The 17,537-nt window shown below is 54.8% G+C and overlaps 5 protein-coding genes across 5 annotated transcripts; 2 read left to right on the forward strand and 3 right to left on the reverse strand.

The window, feature by feature from the left end:
- Positions 1-108: 108 nt before the first annotated feature.
- On the reverse strand, positions 109-1,309 carry N656DRAFT_796172 (uncharacterized protein; the record flags this gene model as incomplete). The annotated part of the gene is made up of 3 exons (XM_064817498.1): positions 109-236; positions 293-1,087; positions 1,222-1,309. The coding sequence occupies 3 exons, from the start codon at positions 1,307-1,309 to the stop codon at positions 109-111; spliced, it is 1,011 nt and encodes a 336-aa protein (XP_064672094.1).
- An 808-nt stretch (positions 1,310-2,117) lies between these two features.
- On the reverse strand, positions 2,118-4,220 carry N656DRAFT_705119 (asparaginase-domain-containing protein; the record flags this gene model as incomplete). Its single annotated transcript, XM_064811240.1, has 3 exons — positions 2,118-2,743; positions 2,813-3,850; positions 4,031-4,220. The coding sequence occupies 3 exons, from the start codon at positions 4,218-4,220 to the stop codon at positions 2,118-2,120; spliced, it is 1,854 nt and encodes a 617-aa protein (XP_064672095.1).
- A 3,224-nt stretch (positions 4,221-7,444) lies between these two features.
- N656DRAFT_704785 (P-loop containing nucleoside triphosphate hydrolase protein) lies at positions 7,445-9,529 on the forward strand (the record flags this gene model as incomplete). The annotated part of the gene is made up of 1 exon (XM_064811207.1): positions 7,445-9,529. One exon carries the CDS (start codon positions 7,445-7,447, stop codon positions 9,527-9,529), a length of 2,085 nt encoding a protein of 694 aa, XP_064672096.1.
- Positions 9,530-10,012: 483 nt separating this feature from the next.
- On the reverse strand, positions 10,013-12,704 carry N656DRAFT_796175 (uncharacterized protein; the record flags this gene model as incomplete). Its single annotated transcript, XM_064817499.1, has 3 exons — positions 10,013-12,060; positions 12,127-12,469; positions 12,546-12,704. The coding sequence occupies 3 exons, from the start codon at positions 12,702-12,704 to the stop codon at positions 10,013-10,015; spliced, it is 2,550 nt and encodes an 849-aa protein (XP_064672097.1).
- A 1,805-nt stretch (positions 12,705-14,509) lies between these two features.
- Positions 14,510-16,762, forward strand: N656DRAFT_788017 (protein phosphatase 2A regulatory B subunit; the record flags this gene model as incomplete). Its single annotated transcript, XM_064816654.1, has 5 exons — positions 14,510-14,533; positions 14,591-14,947; positions 15,006-15,962; positions 16,023-16,321; positions 16,375-16,762. 5 exons carry the CDS (start codon positions 14,510-14,512, stop codon positions 16,760-16,762), a joined length of 2,025 nt encoding a protein of 674 aa, XP_064672098.1.
- Positions 16,763-17,537: the final 775 nt, after the last annotated feature.

Here is a 17,537-nt window from a genome sequence, read left to right on the forward strand (position 1 = left end):
CACCAAGAGGCTCATTTTATCTATCCGTAAATCAAAAAGCAAATCGAGCATGTCATGCAATCCGTTGGGCCCGTTCGGATGCCTTCAGATCAGGGGCTGCATCCCTATTCACTGCTGGCCCCTCCGTTTCTTGGACGGCCTTGAAGCGGTCGTGTCCTCGTCCTCATCCTCCTCATCATCCTCATTGTCCGATTCAAAGTCAACTTCGCTAAGTTCATCTTGCTCCTGAGCTTGAGCTGCAGCGCGTTAGCAACAAACGTCTTTAGTCAATGGGAAGCAGATGCTAACTCACAGAAATACCCGAGCGCGCCAGGCCACAGGTCATCCGCGATAGCCATGGCAATCTCGTCACCAGCCGGGAAGATCTCCAGGCTGTCGTCATCTTCGTCGTCATCGTCATCATCCTCCATCTCCTCATCCTCATCCTTCTTGGGGACCGCCTCCCCAGCCGCCCTCTTCCGCCTGGCCTCCTTCTCCTCTTCCATCGCTATCCTGCTTTCCTCGGCAGAGACGTACTCGCCAATGTAGCCAAACCAAGCAAAGAAACTCACCCCGCCCATGCCCGTCGTGTCAATCTTCTCCTTAAGCGCCTTCTGCTTCTCGGTCAACTCGACCTTTTCCTTCTTCCCACCCTTCTTGGCCGCACCAGTCTTCTTGGGCCCACCAGCAGCCTGCTGCTCGTCCCAGACGGCCTTGACCAGGCCCAGCAGGCCATCCGTCAGGTCCTTGCCCTTCTTCCACTTGATGTCGACGGGCTCGCTGACGAGGCCCTCGAAACCGTCGCGGCTCTGGCGCCACCAAAACTTCTTCTCGAGCACCCTGTCCTCAAAGTGGTCGTTTTCGGCAAACTCGAACCGGATCGCCACGCTGCGCGGGTCGCCATGCTTCTCGTCCGAGTCCAGCTCGAAGCGCGTCACGCTGAGCGACGTGAGCGCCGAGAGCAGCAGCGCCGAGTCGGACGGCTGGATGTACTCGTCAATGTCCATCGGCGCCTGCTCCAGCACCAAGGGCCAAAAGTTGGGGATGCGCGACACGAGCGCGGCCCGCTTGGCATACAACGGCTTGGAGAGTATGTACTGCTGGCGAACTGTGTGGAGTGTGTGTTAGCAATGTGTTTGTGTTAGTTCGACTTTATTTTGCCCTTCTAAGTCGGGGAAGTCGGCAATTCTCAACGAATACCAGGCGAGATCACATCGGCAGTAGGTGGGCGAGCAAACTTACTGATCTCCGTCTCGACCTCGTCGAACTCGGCCTCGAGATCCGAGAGCTCCTCGTAAGTAACTGACGTGTCCTCGAGCGTGGAGGCCATTTTTGGTGTGGTTGATGGTAGATTCGGTCTTGAATAATGTGTTTGTGTGCGAGGAACTCAAGAGGTTACGGAGGAGGAATGAGATTGGGGATGAAATAGTGAAATGGGTGGCAGAGAGGGAGAAAAATATTGCTTGCTTTGCCCCTCGTCCATACACTACCTAGGCCGGTGTCTGTTCCACAACCGGTCGTCCACAACAGGGTCAGAGAGCCCGAGAAAAAAAATCCCATGTTTATCGACTGGGTCCCTGCATAGGGTTGCAAGGACTAACCGCATACAGCTAGTTACATTATTCGGCCATAAGTCCCATCGACCGAATCACTGAAGGCTGCACACATTTCAATGCGGGTAAGTGGGATCAAAACGTAGAATAGCTGGAGACTTGTGTTATCATGAAGTGAGTTATGGGAATTCATGTTGCTCTCTTGCACGAATACTGTTGGAAGCGCTGCCCGTCAGGTTTCTAGAAGTCGAGTCTTTTACATGAGAACCTAGGTCAATTCAGGAAGGCGGGGTTTGCCTGCAGGCCCTGCCAAGACTGAACCAGGGGCAACCGTTTTTTAAATTGTCACGCACACCGCCTTCATATTCGGTATGTATGCTGAGCAGGGGTAACGCTTTTCTTCAAGGCATGCTTTCTATGGTGTCGTTGCTTTGCACTGTTTTCAGGATGTCCAACGTCCAACCAATACGTCCACAAGTTTGTATGAGAGATTCAAGAACAGTTGTCGTTTTGTCATCATGCAATTGTCATTCTATATTCTTTTCCTGCCCGTATATATACATTTTAACGCCCAAAGCAACCAAATCATCCCACAATCCTACCCTCATCTCGAGAGAGCACTCTCGCCAGATCCGCTTCTTCCAGCCCAGCACTATCCCCATTCCCCACTATCAACCCGTTCCCATTCCTGTCTCCTACCTCATTCCCATTGGCCCCCATAACTCCATTCTCTGTGCTCTCCATGACCCCATTCCCATTGCCCTCCATAAGTCCATTGCCGTTGCCCTCGGCGACCCTGTGGTCATCCACACCAGCCTCGGGGGCAACTTCAACAAAACTGCTACCCCCATCCGAGGGTTTCCTGCTCACTGACCGACTCCCCTGTCCCTCTTTCTTCAGATCATTGTCCAGCCACAGGTGACCGCCGGCCTCCTTGAGCAGCCGGACACATTCCACATTTCCCATCTTCTCAGCCAGATAAAGCGGCGTGTTGTTCGCCCGGTTCCTGACATGCACGCTGGCGCCCCTCATGAGCAAGTCCCTGAGGATGAGGGGCTCAGGTCCGACAGCCGCGAGATGCACGGCAGTATTCCCCGCATAGTCGGCCCTCTTAAGAAGCCGGTGGTTGCACTCGTCTCCCTCCAGGATCTCGCGGACAAGGCGAATATTTCCGTTGCTGATTGCGTAGCCCAGAGCCGTGAAAGCAGCTTCTGTTGGAAGGGGATTTATTGAGTATCTATGTAACTCAGGAAGGAAGGAAAGGGGGCGAAGGGGCCTACCAGCAGAGGTTAATCTGCCCACGGCAGAATCAATGCTCCCGGCTGGGTGCGAGAAGGACGGTAAGGTCATCTCCGTCATTTCGCCCCTCAACGAATGCGCCATCATATTGGTGACGTCCTCATACCGCAGGTCGGGCAGCGCCAGCAGGTAAGACAGCTTAGTCAGGGCCGCCTCGGTGGTCAGGTCGTGCCCAAACACCACGCCGGCCCTGCCGAGCGCCGTGCCGGGCGCGTACAGGGGCGACACGAACCCGTTCGTGCACTGGCTCACATTAACAACAACAATCCCCCTCTCGACCGCCTCCCGGATAACCTTGGTCAGGCTCCCGTCCACGCCTCCGGGCGCATTGCCCATCCCAAACGTCTCGAGAATCAACCCTCTTAGATTGGGCACTCTAAGCACGGAATCCACCATTTCGGGTTTGATACCGGGGAAGATACGCAGACACGCCACGTGCGCCGTGTCCAAGTACTTGGTCACCTGGAACTCGGCGATTCGCGTCGGACGGCGCACCAGGGACCAGTTGACATCAGCTCCGAGGGACGTCACTTTCGCCAGGGGGTCGCAGTTGGGACTGTCAAAGGCCTCGAAGGACGAAGCGGACACCTTGGTGGTTCTGTTGCCGCGGAAGAGGGTATGGTGGAAGAAGAGGCAGACCTCGGGTATGACAAAGGTGCCGGCGATGATGAGCGACCCGAGCAGGTTGTCGACGGCGTCGGACTGCAGAGCAAAGATGGAGGCCTGCGAGCCCGTGAGAACGACGGGCTTGCCGAGGTCCGACATCATGAACGAGAGGGCGGACGCGGTGTAGGCTAGCGAGTCCGTGCCGTGCAGGACGACGAAGCCGTCAAAGAGGTGGTAGTTCTCCTTGATGGTGAGGGCGATTTCAGTCCAGCCCATGGAGGAGATGGAGCTCGAGTCCAGGAGGGGTGAAAACTCAAGGATGCCATAGCGGATGTGCCGGGAATACGCACTCACTGGCGTCCGCAGGCTGTCGAGGGTCAATTTGACGCCATTTTTGTAGGCGTGGATTTTGACTAGGATGGTCAGCAAGTGAAGATATCACAGGGAAGGGGGCCATGGAAGGCGAGGTCCATTTCGTGGTCTACAACACGGGAGTGAAGCATATCCCCCTTCCCGCAATGTTGGGTAGATTCTTCTTCCATCCTTCCTCTGGGAATTTCAAGTGGTTCGTGAAACAGTCCTGTGAAACTCACCAGCCGGAGTAGAGCCATCGTTGAACGAGGGTCGAGGCGCCATGGCGTTCTCGAGGAAGCCCGTCATCGGAACCAGTCCGTCGACCGACGGCTGCATGCAGATTGTCCCGCCCGTCATGATGATGAGCACCCGCGACTCCGGGTAGTGGGATTCGGGATTCTTGCGCTCCATGAATGTGACACCCCCCATCTTGCTCGAGCCTATTGACTGTTTTGAGAAAACGAATTTTGCTTCGAATCGACGCCTTTTCCCTCAGAATGATGGCTTTCGGCAATTCGTTGTAGGTTCTCCAAGAAGCACCGTTCTCAAATGGTTCCTGGGACCATGCGGGCCAACTGCGTGTGATGCTGATAAGAAAGCTGCTCTTTGTCTGGATAATCTCTAGGACTCTCAAGACTGGACGAAAGGTCCAGGGACGCGATGCCTCACACGAGATAAGACCTAAATATACGGCTTTCGGATCTCACAAAAACGCACAGGTGGAAGGAAGCTACTGAAGAGGCTGTAGTCACGCGCTTGCGGATCTTTGAAGTCTTTTAGCTAAGAGAAAGTCAATTGCGGAGCGCCGACTGGATGAGGGACCCGGATCCGCTACCCAGTGACCGCAGGGGCGATACTACCCGTGGACCAGCTCCAGGGGCGACAATGCACCGACTTCGGGTGCTTCACCCTGGTTTGCTTGACCATCTTGGACGGCATGATGCATCGCTGCTTGCCAGGAGATAAGCAGAGAGTCCCCTGTCGGGAGTTTTAGGAGCGGCAGATGCATGTTGGTGATGGTGGTGGTGAAGACCGATAAAGCATTGCAACTGGGCAGATCCCGTATCCGATCCTGGGGTCCCGATAGCGGAAGGCTCTTTCCATTTGCTGTGAGGTGATGCCAAAATTCGCAATTGGCCGCAGAGAGGCTGCGTTGAGCTCTGACGTTGCCATTTCTCGCCAGATGTCCTTTCCAGAATCCAAGCTAAAAGAGAGAGCAGAAAATAGTCTCAAGAATATTTGAGGATTTGATGGCTACCGGCTTGAGACTTTATAGCTGCTCAACCCCCCATGGCATGGGGGTGCCTCTCCACGCTCGCTGTCCTTTCGCCCAAACAGAACGCAGTGTTCAATGTCGGCATTCTGTAAGCGGTAGTTTCTGAATACCGTGTACTGCGGGGGGTGCTTGATAGAGTGCCACCATCTTCGAAATGCGTAGATCACCGGTAACTTTGACATCTCTGGTAACGTCACCAATGGACAGAGCAGTTCGGCTCAGGAAGCTAAGTAGTTAGCAAAGGTTAAAAATGGCTTGATGAGCAGATTGCTGTATGCTTAATCCGTATTGAACGACTGTGTAATCTGGAAGGCTAAGAGTTGAGCGTGCCTCCAACTGCTGGTGACTGGGCTTATTAGGACGATCGCGTGCTGCGATTTGGTCTTGCCTTGATTGTCCACTTCTGAACCGAATAGGTACTGTACCTAAGGTATTCAAGCAAGTCCCTAGGTATGGACTAAGGTACTTCTTAGGTATACTTGGCAATGATTGAATGCACGACAGAGACATTAGACGAGTTTTCCCAGACAGACAAGTGCGTGAGGCGACGTTCGTCTGATCCATGGAATATGAGGGCGGTCACCGGGTCTGTGGCTGTGGTCGTATCTTCGGGTCAATCGGTTGAAGCGTTCAGTATGATAGGTTAAAAGAGAGTGAATCGGGTTGTATACAGGACGCCCAGGTAGGCTGTGTGCAACCACAGTACTGACAACTCTTGTTGTGTAAATGCATCTCTCACGTCTATGTTGTGGCGGGAAGAGTCAACCCGCTTCGAGGAGCCGCGCGCTCAGTTTACCTATCTTGATTTGTAGGGGACATATTTCATGGCCCTTTATCGTGAGGCCGACCCAGAGGGTCATTCTGCCTAGCTTCTCCAGGCGGCGCATCGGCGACCTATCGTTGGTCGATCAGAGGTCCAGCTGGAGATCAACTGAAGTTGCAGAATGGCCCGGAGACCTGGTCAGCCTTGCAGGGGCTGCGTTGTCTGGGGAAGGACCAGGGTAGGATATACCAGTAGGTACCAGCTAAACTAACAGAATTGCTGATGTTATCGCCTAGTATCTGCTAGGTACTTAGGTAGCGGTCTGCTTTTGGATACGTACCTTATTTGCCAAGACACTTTATTGTTGGCCCATCCGCGTTGAGTTGAGGCCAGATCTGTGGCCAGCCGCGTCTCTCCATCTACACGTGTACACTGCATACAACATAGCTCGGCTTATATTGAGCCTCACTGCTTGAAGCTTACATGCTTGTGTCGCTTCCCTCGGGGCACCGCGTAAAGGACCAGCGGTATGCGTTACCAAGAACTGCTGCCTGCTTTCCCACTCTAAATCGGTGATAGGGCTGAGAACGATGAGTAACGGAGTTGCATGTAGCGTCTCAACCGGCTTGTCTCGGTTACCAGGAAGACAAGCGGTGACGCTTCCGTCTCCAAGAAAACTCGAATCCTCTCTGAGCTACTGGACACTAGTACATATACATAGCCGATAGGCCCTTACAAGTGACCAACCAGATATGGGGCCACAGTGAAAAGCAGGGCCCGGAGGCAACACCGCTTTTGCCCCTCGGCAACAAGGTCCTTCTACAATCTACACCGCCTGGGAAGGACGCGCCAGCTCAATTCAGCAGGATGAATGCCTTTGTTTTGATCTCTTTTACTTAGGTCGAATGCTAATGGTGGCATTGTTTGTTTTGTCCTGTTGGCTGTGGCTGTTAATAACTTAATATGGATGTGTTTGCTCTCTTCAACTGCAGATAAACACTCATCAATTGTTGGGGGCAGCAGCTTCCTTTCCTATTCTCTCTACCTCGCTCCTGCCGCTCTTGCCCTCGACCGGCTATGTACCTCGAGCACTTACTAGGGCGTGCCTGACAAGAATTCTCGCCATCGCCCGATCATCTCCAGAAGTTTGTACGCACATAGCCTGGGCTGGGAAACTTCCATGGAACTCGACTCGCTCGGCAGGTCGAACCATCTACGCCCTCGGCGAGCGAGCAAACTTCCTCCTCCTCTTTCCAAAGAGGTTACACTGTTTGGCCAGCGCAGTGCAGATGGGAGTACGACTCCGAGACAGTCCCGGTTCTTCGGTCTCTTAGTTCCCACACCATCTTTTTGTTTCGCCTCCAGCTGGCCTTGGAAGGCGACCTCACCCAACTGCAGGCCAGATTCAGGCGCGTGTCTATCACTCCGCTTTGCAGAAACATCTGTTTTTTCCCTTGAGAGAAGCATAAATACTGGTTCTCCTCACTCATGCTCAGAAGCTGGAGACCACATCCAACCTATAACCAAATCTCCACGGATAGACCGCCTACGAGCATAATCGCTTTCCCTCCTTGACACTTCCAGTTGTTTTGTTGCCTAGATTTTCAAGTCAGGATGGACCTCCACAACCTCATACGGGGTGCGTTGCCAACACTCGTCACCAACACCACCAACAGCAGCAGCAACGGTAGTTCCGCCGAACACGGCCTTCCGCATGGCATTCTCGAGAGTCTCACGCCCCTCCTGGGTGCCGCTCAGTTCAACCCGCTGGTGAAGCTATTCGTGGTTCTCAACAGTATAGTAGGAAGCCGGTTCGGGTTGGATCCGGCGCTTCTTCTGTCAGCCATCGGCCTCATCTGGGCTTTGAACAAGCTTTGTCGGCAGCTTTATTCTGCGTTTCAGGGGCTGGTGTCAAAGTATCTGACTGCTCACATTCAAATCAGCAGCACCGATGATATCTACCTCCATATGATGAAATGGCTGGCATCGCAGCCCAGCATGGTCAACTCGCGTTCTCTCACCGCAGAGACCGTGTCAAAAGGCGCGTGGGACGAGGACGAAGAGTTGGAACTATTGGCCAAGCGACAGGCCTCAGACACGTCTAGCTCCTACCTGAATTTCTCAAATCAGGAGGCCAAAGCCGCGCCTCGGTTCACCCCGGCCCTTGGGATGCACAACTTCTGGTTCAGGGGCCGGTATTTTGGCCTGCATAGAAAACAGGAGTCGCTATTCGAGGAGACTTACGCCTCTGGCATGCCAAGTTTCAAGGACAAGGAGACAATAATCCTCACCTGCTTCGGCCGGTCCCCGGATCCGATCAAGCAGCTCCTGCAGCATGCCAAGGAGCAGTACTACATCGGTCACCAGGCCAAGACTACCATCAAGCGCCCAGCTGCCCAAGCCATGCGCCGTTACGGGAACCGGCACACCTGGCAACAGGTTGCGGTTCGCCCGGTCCGTCCCATGAGGACGGTAGTCCTCGACGAACAGCAGAAGAACATGATTCTTTCCGATGTGAACGAATACCTCCACCCCGCTACCCCCCGTTGGTATGCCAACCGAGGTATCCCTCTTCGACGTGGTTATCTTTTCCATGGCCCGCCGGGCACAGGCAAGACGTCGCTGTCTTTTGCACTTGCCGGCGTGTTTGGCCTCGACATATATGTCATCTCTCTGTTGGACCCTTCCTTGACTGAGGAGGACTTGTCCGCCCTTTTCATCACTCTCCCGCGTCGTTGCGTTGTCCTACTTGAGGACATCGACAGTGCAGGGCTAACTCGCCCGTCTGGTAGCGATGCCTCTGACGTTGGTCGCAAGACCGCCAACGGGCAGGACGGAACCGGCAAGGAAACAGGCACAGCCGGCCACACAAGTAAAGAAGATTGGAAAGTCTCAGACCTGGCTCGCGAATTAAAGAAACAAAGCGGCTCGGACGAGAAAAAGGCAATCTCCCTATCGGGTCTGCTCAACGCGATTGACGGGGTCGCCTCCCACGAAGGACGGGTTCTTATCATGACGACTAACAGGCCCGAGACGTTAGATGAGGCACTGATCCGCCCCGGCCGAGTCGACCTGCAAGTCGCCTTTACAAACGCGACCCAAGATCAAGCGCGGGAACTGTTCATGAGGATGTATGAACCCGACAGCAACTTAACCGACCCCGGCGAAGATGGCCCTCGTTCTCCTTGCCAACTCCCGCCGCTCACCCCATTCTCCGAGCCGCCACCCACCCCCTTCTCGCCATCCTCTTTTACCGACATCTCGTCCAGCATGGGGGTTGAAGCCGAAGCCGAAAACGAACCCCCTAGTAATACTGCTCCTTCTGCTGCTTCGTCCTTGGCAGCAGTAGCATCCTCGAACAGCAACAACAAGCCAGCTCCCCTGAACCTCAATAGCCACAGCCACAGCTCAACCGCCAAGTTAGATCCTCCCAATAGCAGTACTTCTAGTATTGACAATGGCGCTATTGTTACTAGCAGTGAAGAGACGATCGACCAACTCCAGCCGGGGGAACTGGCTCGCATAGCGAGCGCGTTTGCGGCAAAGATCCCGAGCGGGCAGTTCTCTCCTGCTGAGCTGCAGGGGTTTCTGTTGAAGAGGAAGAAGACGCCCCGAAGGGCGCTGGCCGAGGTGGACGCCTGGGTCGAGGCACTGCAGCAGCAGAAGGCCAACAAGACCAAGGTGCTGCAAGTGCAGTGACCTTGCTTTTACTAGTCCTAGTAGGATCTCTTGGATCCCTCTCTTTAAAGGATTGGGTTTAGGCTGGGGCTGGGTATGGTGATATTGTAGGGACAGCATTTGGGGTGACTATCTCATGGGTGATAACTACGTAACGTTCTGGTCATGTCGTTTCTGCAGGACTTGTGTATTTTCTGATGTCTCTTTTCTGGTTTCTACTCGACCGAGCAGACAACAGGCGGGTCTCGGAGAGCTGGTAATGTATATGATGCCACAGCATGGCGGTTTATGAGACATGAGCAGTAGTAACAACATTCGCCATGTAAGAGCTGGATGATACACGAGGGCGGCTTAGCGAAGGGAGTTCTCACAATACATATGGAGAGTAGCAGCTAGCAACTTGAACTCTCCTCAAGAACCAGCATGAGCTCAGAAAGCCAAATTTGTTGATGGCTAATGAGTCTCGCCTGCAGTAAACATCCAAGCATGCACTCTCTGCATACACTACTCTTCGTAATACCGCTCGCCATTCTCAACGCCATCATCAACCTGGTCGTCTTCGTACCCTTCCTCATCCTCCCAAGGCCGCGGAAAGCCCCCACCCGCTTCTTCATCGTCATAATACTCTTCTTCCTCATCCTCAACAGCGTCATATTCATCCTCGTCAACTTCATCGGACCCGCTGAAACCCTCCCCTTCTTCGTCATCCTCATCCTCAACCTCCTCCTCCTCCTCCTCCTCCTCCTCCTCCTCCTCCTCCTCATCCTCCTCTTCTTCTTCTTCCCCGTCCACCTGAAACGAGACCCTTTTCCTGCCCGTGCCCGGACTAAGGTCTCCCTCCTCTTCGGCGTCTTCTTCTTCTTCCCCTTCCTCATCTTCCTCACTCCCTTCCTCATCCATCTCATCAAGAAACTCTTGCAGCGTGCCCGTGTCTCTCTGTTCTTCCTCGCGCACCTCTTCCTCCGGAGCACCTCTTGTGCTAACAATGGGCCCGGAAGGAGCACCTGCGGCCTCCTCAACCACAAACCTTCCCTCCTCGCGCCACAAGGACGCTTCATCCCCAGTGCCGGTAGCAGCAGCTGAAGGGTCCCTCGGCTCGGCAGCAGCGGCACCCGCACCAGCCATGGCGTCGGCCGTAGCCCCCGAATCCGCTTCCGCTTCCGCCTCCGCCGCCGCAGCAGCAGCCTTCCTCTCCGCGGCAGCCTGCGTCAGGAGCCGCTTCATCTTGACCGCCTCACGGTCCTCGCTGTCTTTGATGGGGATTCTGACCCTGTAATGAGTCTTTCTCCGTTTCTCCTCATACCGGTCTCTGGCGGACTTCTTGGCGCCCGGGCGGGGCCGGGACCTGCCGCCGCGCAGCTGCTCGCACTCGGCAGGGGTGAGGTGCAAGTCAGGCAGGGTGATGCCGATGCTTGTATTCCCACTGCCACTGCCACCACCACCACTGCCGTCGGTACCGTCGAGGTTGGGGTGGTTGTTGCTGTTACGCACCACCTCGAGCGCGTCGGCAAAGTCGGCGTCGGTCAGGGTCCGCCCGAAGCGGATCGCCAGCATCTTGCACTTCATGATGGCTTTCGCGACGGACCACAGCACGCGCGAGTAGAAGCCGCTAACTTCTGGATCGCACGTCTCGCGCACTTCGGCCTCGGCGAAGAGGCGCGCCAGTAGGGGGTCCGTGATGTCGCACACCTGCCAGACTTTGCCGTCGGTGCTGAAGGCCTCGCCGTTGAATATGTGCGTGTTGAGGTAGAAGGGAGTGGCGGTGTAATTGGAGGAGGAGGAGTTGGTGGTGGCTTGCTGGTCGGCGGCTGGGTAGTTGCTTCCCGTTCCTGAGACCTTGCCAAAGTTGGAGACGACGATCTCGTTGCGGCGGACGGCCTGCCACGAGCGGCCGACGCTGCCGATGCGGGTTTTGTGGAGCTTGAAGATTAGGGTCTGGTAGATGCGATATTTGGGATCAGACCGCGGGTCGAGGCCGTACTTGACCAGAGCGTCGCGCCAGGGGCCGCCCTTGAACTGGTACCCGGCGTATTGCAGGCAGTGGCGGACGAGGCCGCCGTTTTTGGGGAGCTCGGCGAACTTGCTGCCCAATCGGTTCCACATGCTCCGTCGCGTCCATACGGGGCGTTCCTCCATGGCTAGGCGCATCTCGGTGATGATGGCGGCCACTTGCGGGTCGGACATGTCGGGTTGGCGGCGCGGCGCCGTGGGGACCGGGTACTCATCGTGCGCAATGAAGTAGCCCGCTGCGGGGACTCGAGAGGTGAGGTTGACGACGCGGTCGTACTCCTGATCCTCGGATCCGCTGCCGGAGGCATCGGATGGTCCTGGGCTGACCGCTTTGGTGAAGGGATTTTGGGCGTAGTTGTAGCTAAAGGGGAGCCCCATTGGAGTGAAGGACGGGGGCGGGATCAGGTCAATGTTGGTGCCGGACTCGATGCCCGGCTGGAGCTTGAATTCTTTGAGCTTGGCAACGTCCCCTGGAAGTACCTTGTCGACAAATTTGGTCATGAATTTGGACTCTCCCAGGGCGTACTGAAAATCGGCAAGTCCTGAGCAAAGTAAGTCAGTCAGCCTTCTTCAGCGGAGCAGTGGGCATGAGACGGTGGCCTACGCACCCCTGTACCGGTGGGTGTTGTTGATGACACCAATCGGCTCGACTTGATACTTTCCCACATTGTCCTGAAGTTTTCGTCTGAGAAGTCGTGGGCTGTCATGCCTGTCCCTGGAGAGGACGTTGGCAGATGAGAGGAAATCTTGGCCGCCAGTTGCCGGCTCAACCTCACCCTCCCAGGGGCCATCTGAACACCGTTTGCGCTTCCTCCCGGTGCGCTTGGGAACTGTAATTTTCAGCACCACGTTGTGAGTGAGAGCATTGTGCGACGTCAGGGGCCTTGCCGTTGGATTATCGTAGCGCAAGTACAACGGCACCGAGATTTGAGGACTGGCAGAATCCAGGATCTGGACGAGTCAGCATTGCAATGCCTATCGACGCTTCATTCATTATTCATTGACTGAACCAAAGCAATACACGCACCGCTTGAAAGGCGTTGTTCGGGCCAAGTGTTTTAATGCCCTTGGAGAGGTCCTTGATAATCAGGGGATGTTCCAGCGCACCGAGTCTCCGCGGAGGGATGGTATAAGTGGGCGCCGCGTCGCCATCGTCATCATCACCATCACGGCTGCTGGAAGCCATGGCGGTTGTTTTTGTGCCAGTTGTTTTATTAATGGTGAATACCCCCGCGCTTGCGAGACTTGATGTACAGGAGAAACAAGTACGAAGCTACTTCAAGTGGTTCACTTTTCCAGCAGGGCCCAAGCGAAGTAGAACTCGATGTGAGAGAACTGGAAGTTTCAAGACGAAGTTTGATCTCAAGGCACAGTGCGAGCCGGCTCAGAATATCGGGGTCAACCGATTGCTTCGTTGCGGTTCATCGTTGCCACTGTTGTTGAGGGGTGAGGCAATTCATGATTTACAGCATGAGATAAGGTATCCTGCTGTTGAAATTTCCAAGTTGCTCCTGCCACTACTCCGTACAGGTTGCTCATATCCATCTGATATCGGGCCAATATTCAATCCCCAGTTTCAGTCTCAGTCTTCAGAAATTCAAGGCTTGGCGCGGCTGGTAGAATTACTGCTGGTAATTAACGCTGTTTACAGTAAGGTTAGCAGCAACTATCTAAGCAGTTACATATAATAATACGGCAGCGTCTGCCGATTTCAATTCCCATCATTCAACCGGGACTCCAACTTACTGAAAGGGTCACTGAAAGCTGGCGACAGCACAGTGATATTGATGGAGTCGCATCGTGAAATTCACAGTGCAAAGAGCTAAATTTCTTATTTTTCCTACTGTAAATCCCTTGCTCGCCTCGAAACGCTGCGACCACAGCGTGCTGGATGTGAACATTGATTCTCAGTTGCATCTGCCAGCACACCTGTTCCATCCGTATGTACTCCTACAGGCTTTTTCTTCTCTTATTTTTGTGGTGGTTTTGGTCCCGTCACTGATCCCAGCCTCGTGGTCAGTCGTTAATTACCTTACCTGACTTTCGGTGGTGCCAGTGGAGTAGTCGTGCAACCCGAATCTGCAACGCGACCGCCGTCTCCGCCAGTTGCTGTCTCCGATTCCTTGTCAGCCTGAGCAGCCGCTCGCCTCAAGGCTCAGGACCAGTCATACTGGGCTTTACATTGAACTCGAATGCGAATTCGCTGTTGCTCCGACTTCAACAGAGATAAATGGTACATCAGATGATTACACGATTACAGTCTGCGGATTGAGATTCCTATCCGCTGCTTCTTATAACCCTGGCCCACTCTCTTTCTCCAGGAGCTTGGGACCACGGACCCGCGACTCTGAGCCCCGCAAAATCACCCAACTACCGCCTGGAACGTCAGCTCCCATTCTCCATTTCCCAAACGCTTGGTTCTGCAACACGATTCATTTGCACTTTATGGTGCAACTACCAGGCCAAGCAGCAGATATAACCCGGTTCTCGATTGTCGCGACATCATAACCACTCTCGCTGTTCACACAGCCATCTCGGCCGCCAGTGCCGATTCCGGTCGCGGTCTTCGACATCTCCAATTGTCGTTCTCCACGATCCCTAGAGTGCCCGCGTCATTGCGTAGTCCCGACCAAGCACCCCGGATTCCCAGATCCTCTGGACTGCGCCGCCCTAGCCATTCGATTGTCACAATCCTGCCTCTATCCGCCGCGCCCTTCCTCGTCGGCCCGGGGATTTGGCCCCGGCTGCACTCAGAAGCACAACTGGCTGGCCCTCTCGATTGCGGTGTATACTTTGGTAGAAGCCCAACAGAACAACCGAATTGCCCCGGCATACTAGCATCGAATGAGGGTCGGACCTGAATCCACGATCTGATCTCTGTTCTCCCAGCCGTCCAAGTACCCCGCTGTCCCAAAAGTGCGCTTCGGTTCACGACAGTTCGAGCTGGGCGCCTCTAGTCGCCCCACAGACGAGAAGCTGTTGTCTTCAAGGATGAAGCGTTTCGGCGCCAAAGTCGTAAGTCCTTGCCCATATCTTGTCGCGAGCGTGTTGCTGACCTTCACATATTTGAAGCTCTCGAGGCGGGGGGACTCGAGCAAGTCCTCCAAGAAGAACAAGGATTCGAAGGACGGGACGGCTTCGCCGAACGCTGCCTCTAGGGATGCCAACCAATCCCCAGTACTGACCCCATCATCTTCCTCGTCGACTTTAAACGATATTCGCAACAAGCCGCTGCCTCCCAATAATGCCGTCCACGGTGACCATGGTGCCCTAGGTGCCCAAACCCAGCTGGGTCCCCCGGGTAACCCTGGCGTACCCGACCGATACGGGAGTAGCATAGGGCCCCAGGCACCAGGGGCCAATGGCGGTAGCACTCCTGCTAGGCACGGCCAGCTACCACCGACCGTCATCATCAGCCCGAGTGCTCCGGTAAGACCTGGCCTTGCTAACACCGTTTGCGGACCGTAACTGACGCACATACTCGTAGCATGTTCCCCCGCCTGGTGCCGCCGAGACGATGCCCCACGATCTCGCTCCCCCCAAGGCCGGCCAGAAGTCTCTGATGTACGATCGGCTGCATCAGACTCCCAAGGATGTCCTTGAGGGTCCCAAGACGCCAAGACGGCAGCATTCGTCTCGCTTCGATATTTCTGCCCACCGCGAGCTAGAGAAGCTCCCCGGGTTCCACGAGGTGCCCCCAGGACGTCGGGAGGACCTCTTCATGAAGAAGATTGAGCAATGCAACGTCATCTTTGACTTCAATGATGCGAGTGCCGACATGAAGTCCAAGGAGATCAAGCGACTGGCGCTTCATGAGCTTTTGGACTATGTGGCAAACAACCGCCAAGTCATCACGGAGCCCATGTACCCCGTCGTTGTCAACATGTTTGCGAAGAACTTGTTCCGCCCGATCCCGCCTCCTATGAATCCGCAAGGCGAGGCCTTTGACCCGGAGGAGGATGAGCCGGTCCTGGAAGTGGCCTGGCCCCACATCCAGGTTGTGTACGAGTTCTTCCTGCGGTTTATCGAGAGCCAAGACTTCAACACGAACATCGCGAAAGCCTACATTGATCACAGCTTTGTTCTTCAGCTCCTCGAGCTGTTCGACTCTGAGGATCCACGGGAACGCGATTTTCTGAAGACAACTCTCCACCGTATCTACGGCAAATTCCTCAACCTCAGGTCTTTTATCAGGCGTTCTATCAATAATGTCTTCTTTCAGTTCACCTACGAGACCGAGCGGTTCAATGGAATTGCCGAGCTTCTGGAAATTCTGGGCTCCATCATCAACGGGTTTGCCCTGCCCCTGAAAGAGGAGCACAAGCTCTTCCTTACTAGAGTCCTGATACCCCTTCACAAGGTGAAGAGCTTGAGCATGTACCATCCTCAGCTGGCCTACTGCATCGTGCAGTTCCTCGAGAAGGATGCTTCTTTGACAGAAGAGGTGAATTCCCCCCTCCCATCGAGACTGCTGGTCGATCCTAGCTGCTGACACACTATTCAGGTAGTACTTGGTCTCCTCCGCTATTGGCCTAAGGTCAACAGCACCAAGGAGGTCATGTTCCTTAACGAAGTTGAGGATATCTTTGAGGTTATGGACCCAGCCGAGTTCGCAAAGGTTCAGGAACCTCTTTTCCATCAGCTCGCCAAGTCGGTGGCGAGCCCGCACTTTCAGGTTGCCGAACGGGCCCTCTATTTCTGGAACAACGAATATTTCTGCAACCTAGTCAGCGATAATGTCGAGATCATACTCCCCATCATGTTTGCGCCCCTCTACGAGAACTCGAAGGGCCATTGGAACAGGCATGTGCCATCAAGCCATATGAGATGTGCTATCACAGCTAACTCTTTCGCAGGACGATTCACGGTATGGTGTACAACGCCATGAAGTTGTTCATGGAGATCAACCCCCAGCTTTTCGACGATTGCTCGCACGAGTACACGGAGCAGCAGAACAGCGCGGCATCGAGGGAAGCCCTCCGAGAAAGGAAGTGGGCCGCCATCCAGGAACAAGCCAACCGGAGGAAAGCCGCCATGGCCAACGGCTCGGCCGGGGGCAGCACGTCGGGACCGCCTGTTAGAAACATGCCGAACCCGATGCCCCGCCTCGACGAAGTGGACGCGGCCGAGGATAACCAGAAGAGGTTGGACTCGCTTAAACTGCAGGACGGCGATCGGAGGGATCGTCGGCCGGGCATGCACGAGCGACAGAACTCGGTCGGTTCGGCTAGAAGCCAGCGGTGATTTTGGTCGCCGCAAGCGGTTCCGGTCCCTTAGTTTCCATCTTGGGCCCCTTCTTTCTGTCGCCTCCGAGGACGTCAGATGTCTTTCATTTTCCTTTCGGACCTCATTACCACCAATGAGAAACCAACTTGGAATCTCACTCCACACTTCTACGCACATACATACTACATCCACCTTGGCTAGCGCTATCGACCCTTTCTGGGTCTGGAAATTTGGGATTGAAAGGCGCCGCTTGGGTGTGCATGGAGATTTGGCCACTCTACCTTGCCAATCACTTTCTCGACCACTTATCCTCCTGATCCCGGTTCTGTCCTTTCAACTTCTGGAACGGATGGCGAGTATCACCAGGTCATACCATGCCATACCCGGTGGGGATGGGGTCCGTGAGCAGGGCTGCGGGCAGTTGGCACTATTCTTCTACTACTGTTCCCTTGTCCTTTGGCCCAATCCCCAACCAGGTTTGGGAAACGGCTTGCCGCTAGTGCTGCTGCTTCTCCCAATTTCCGGATGGATGGGTAGAAAGGGAGATTTGGACTGGACAACGAGTGCTTACACGGGAGGGAGGATGAGGAGGCTATAGGCGAGCGTAACCAGGACAGGATCATGTGAGAGGGGAGAAAGAGAGAGACGAGTCTGCAGGGGGCACTGCTGAAGGGGCTGACTAAACGTGACCGGACCGTATGGGTGAATAGACGGACGGATGGATGGATTGGGTGGATTAGCGGATTGATGGATAGGCTGGATCTGACCTGCCTTTTTTTTTTTTTTTTTTTTT

The sequence above is a fragment of the Canariomyces notabilis genome (assembly GCF_033297395.1).
Source record: "Canariomyces notabilis strain CBS 508.74 unplaced genomic scaffold N656scaffold_5, whole genome shotgun sequence".
Taxonomy (NCBI): domain Eukaryota; kingdom Fungi; phylum Ascomycota; class Sordariomycetes; order Sordariales; family Chaetomiaceae; genus Canariomyces; species Canariomyces notabilis.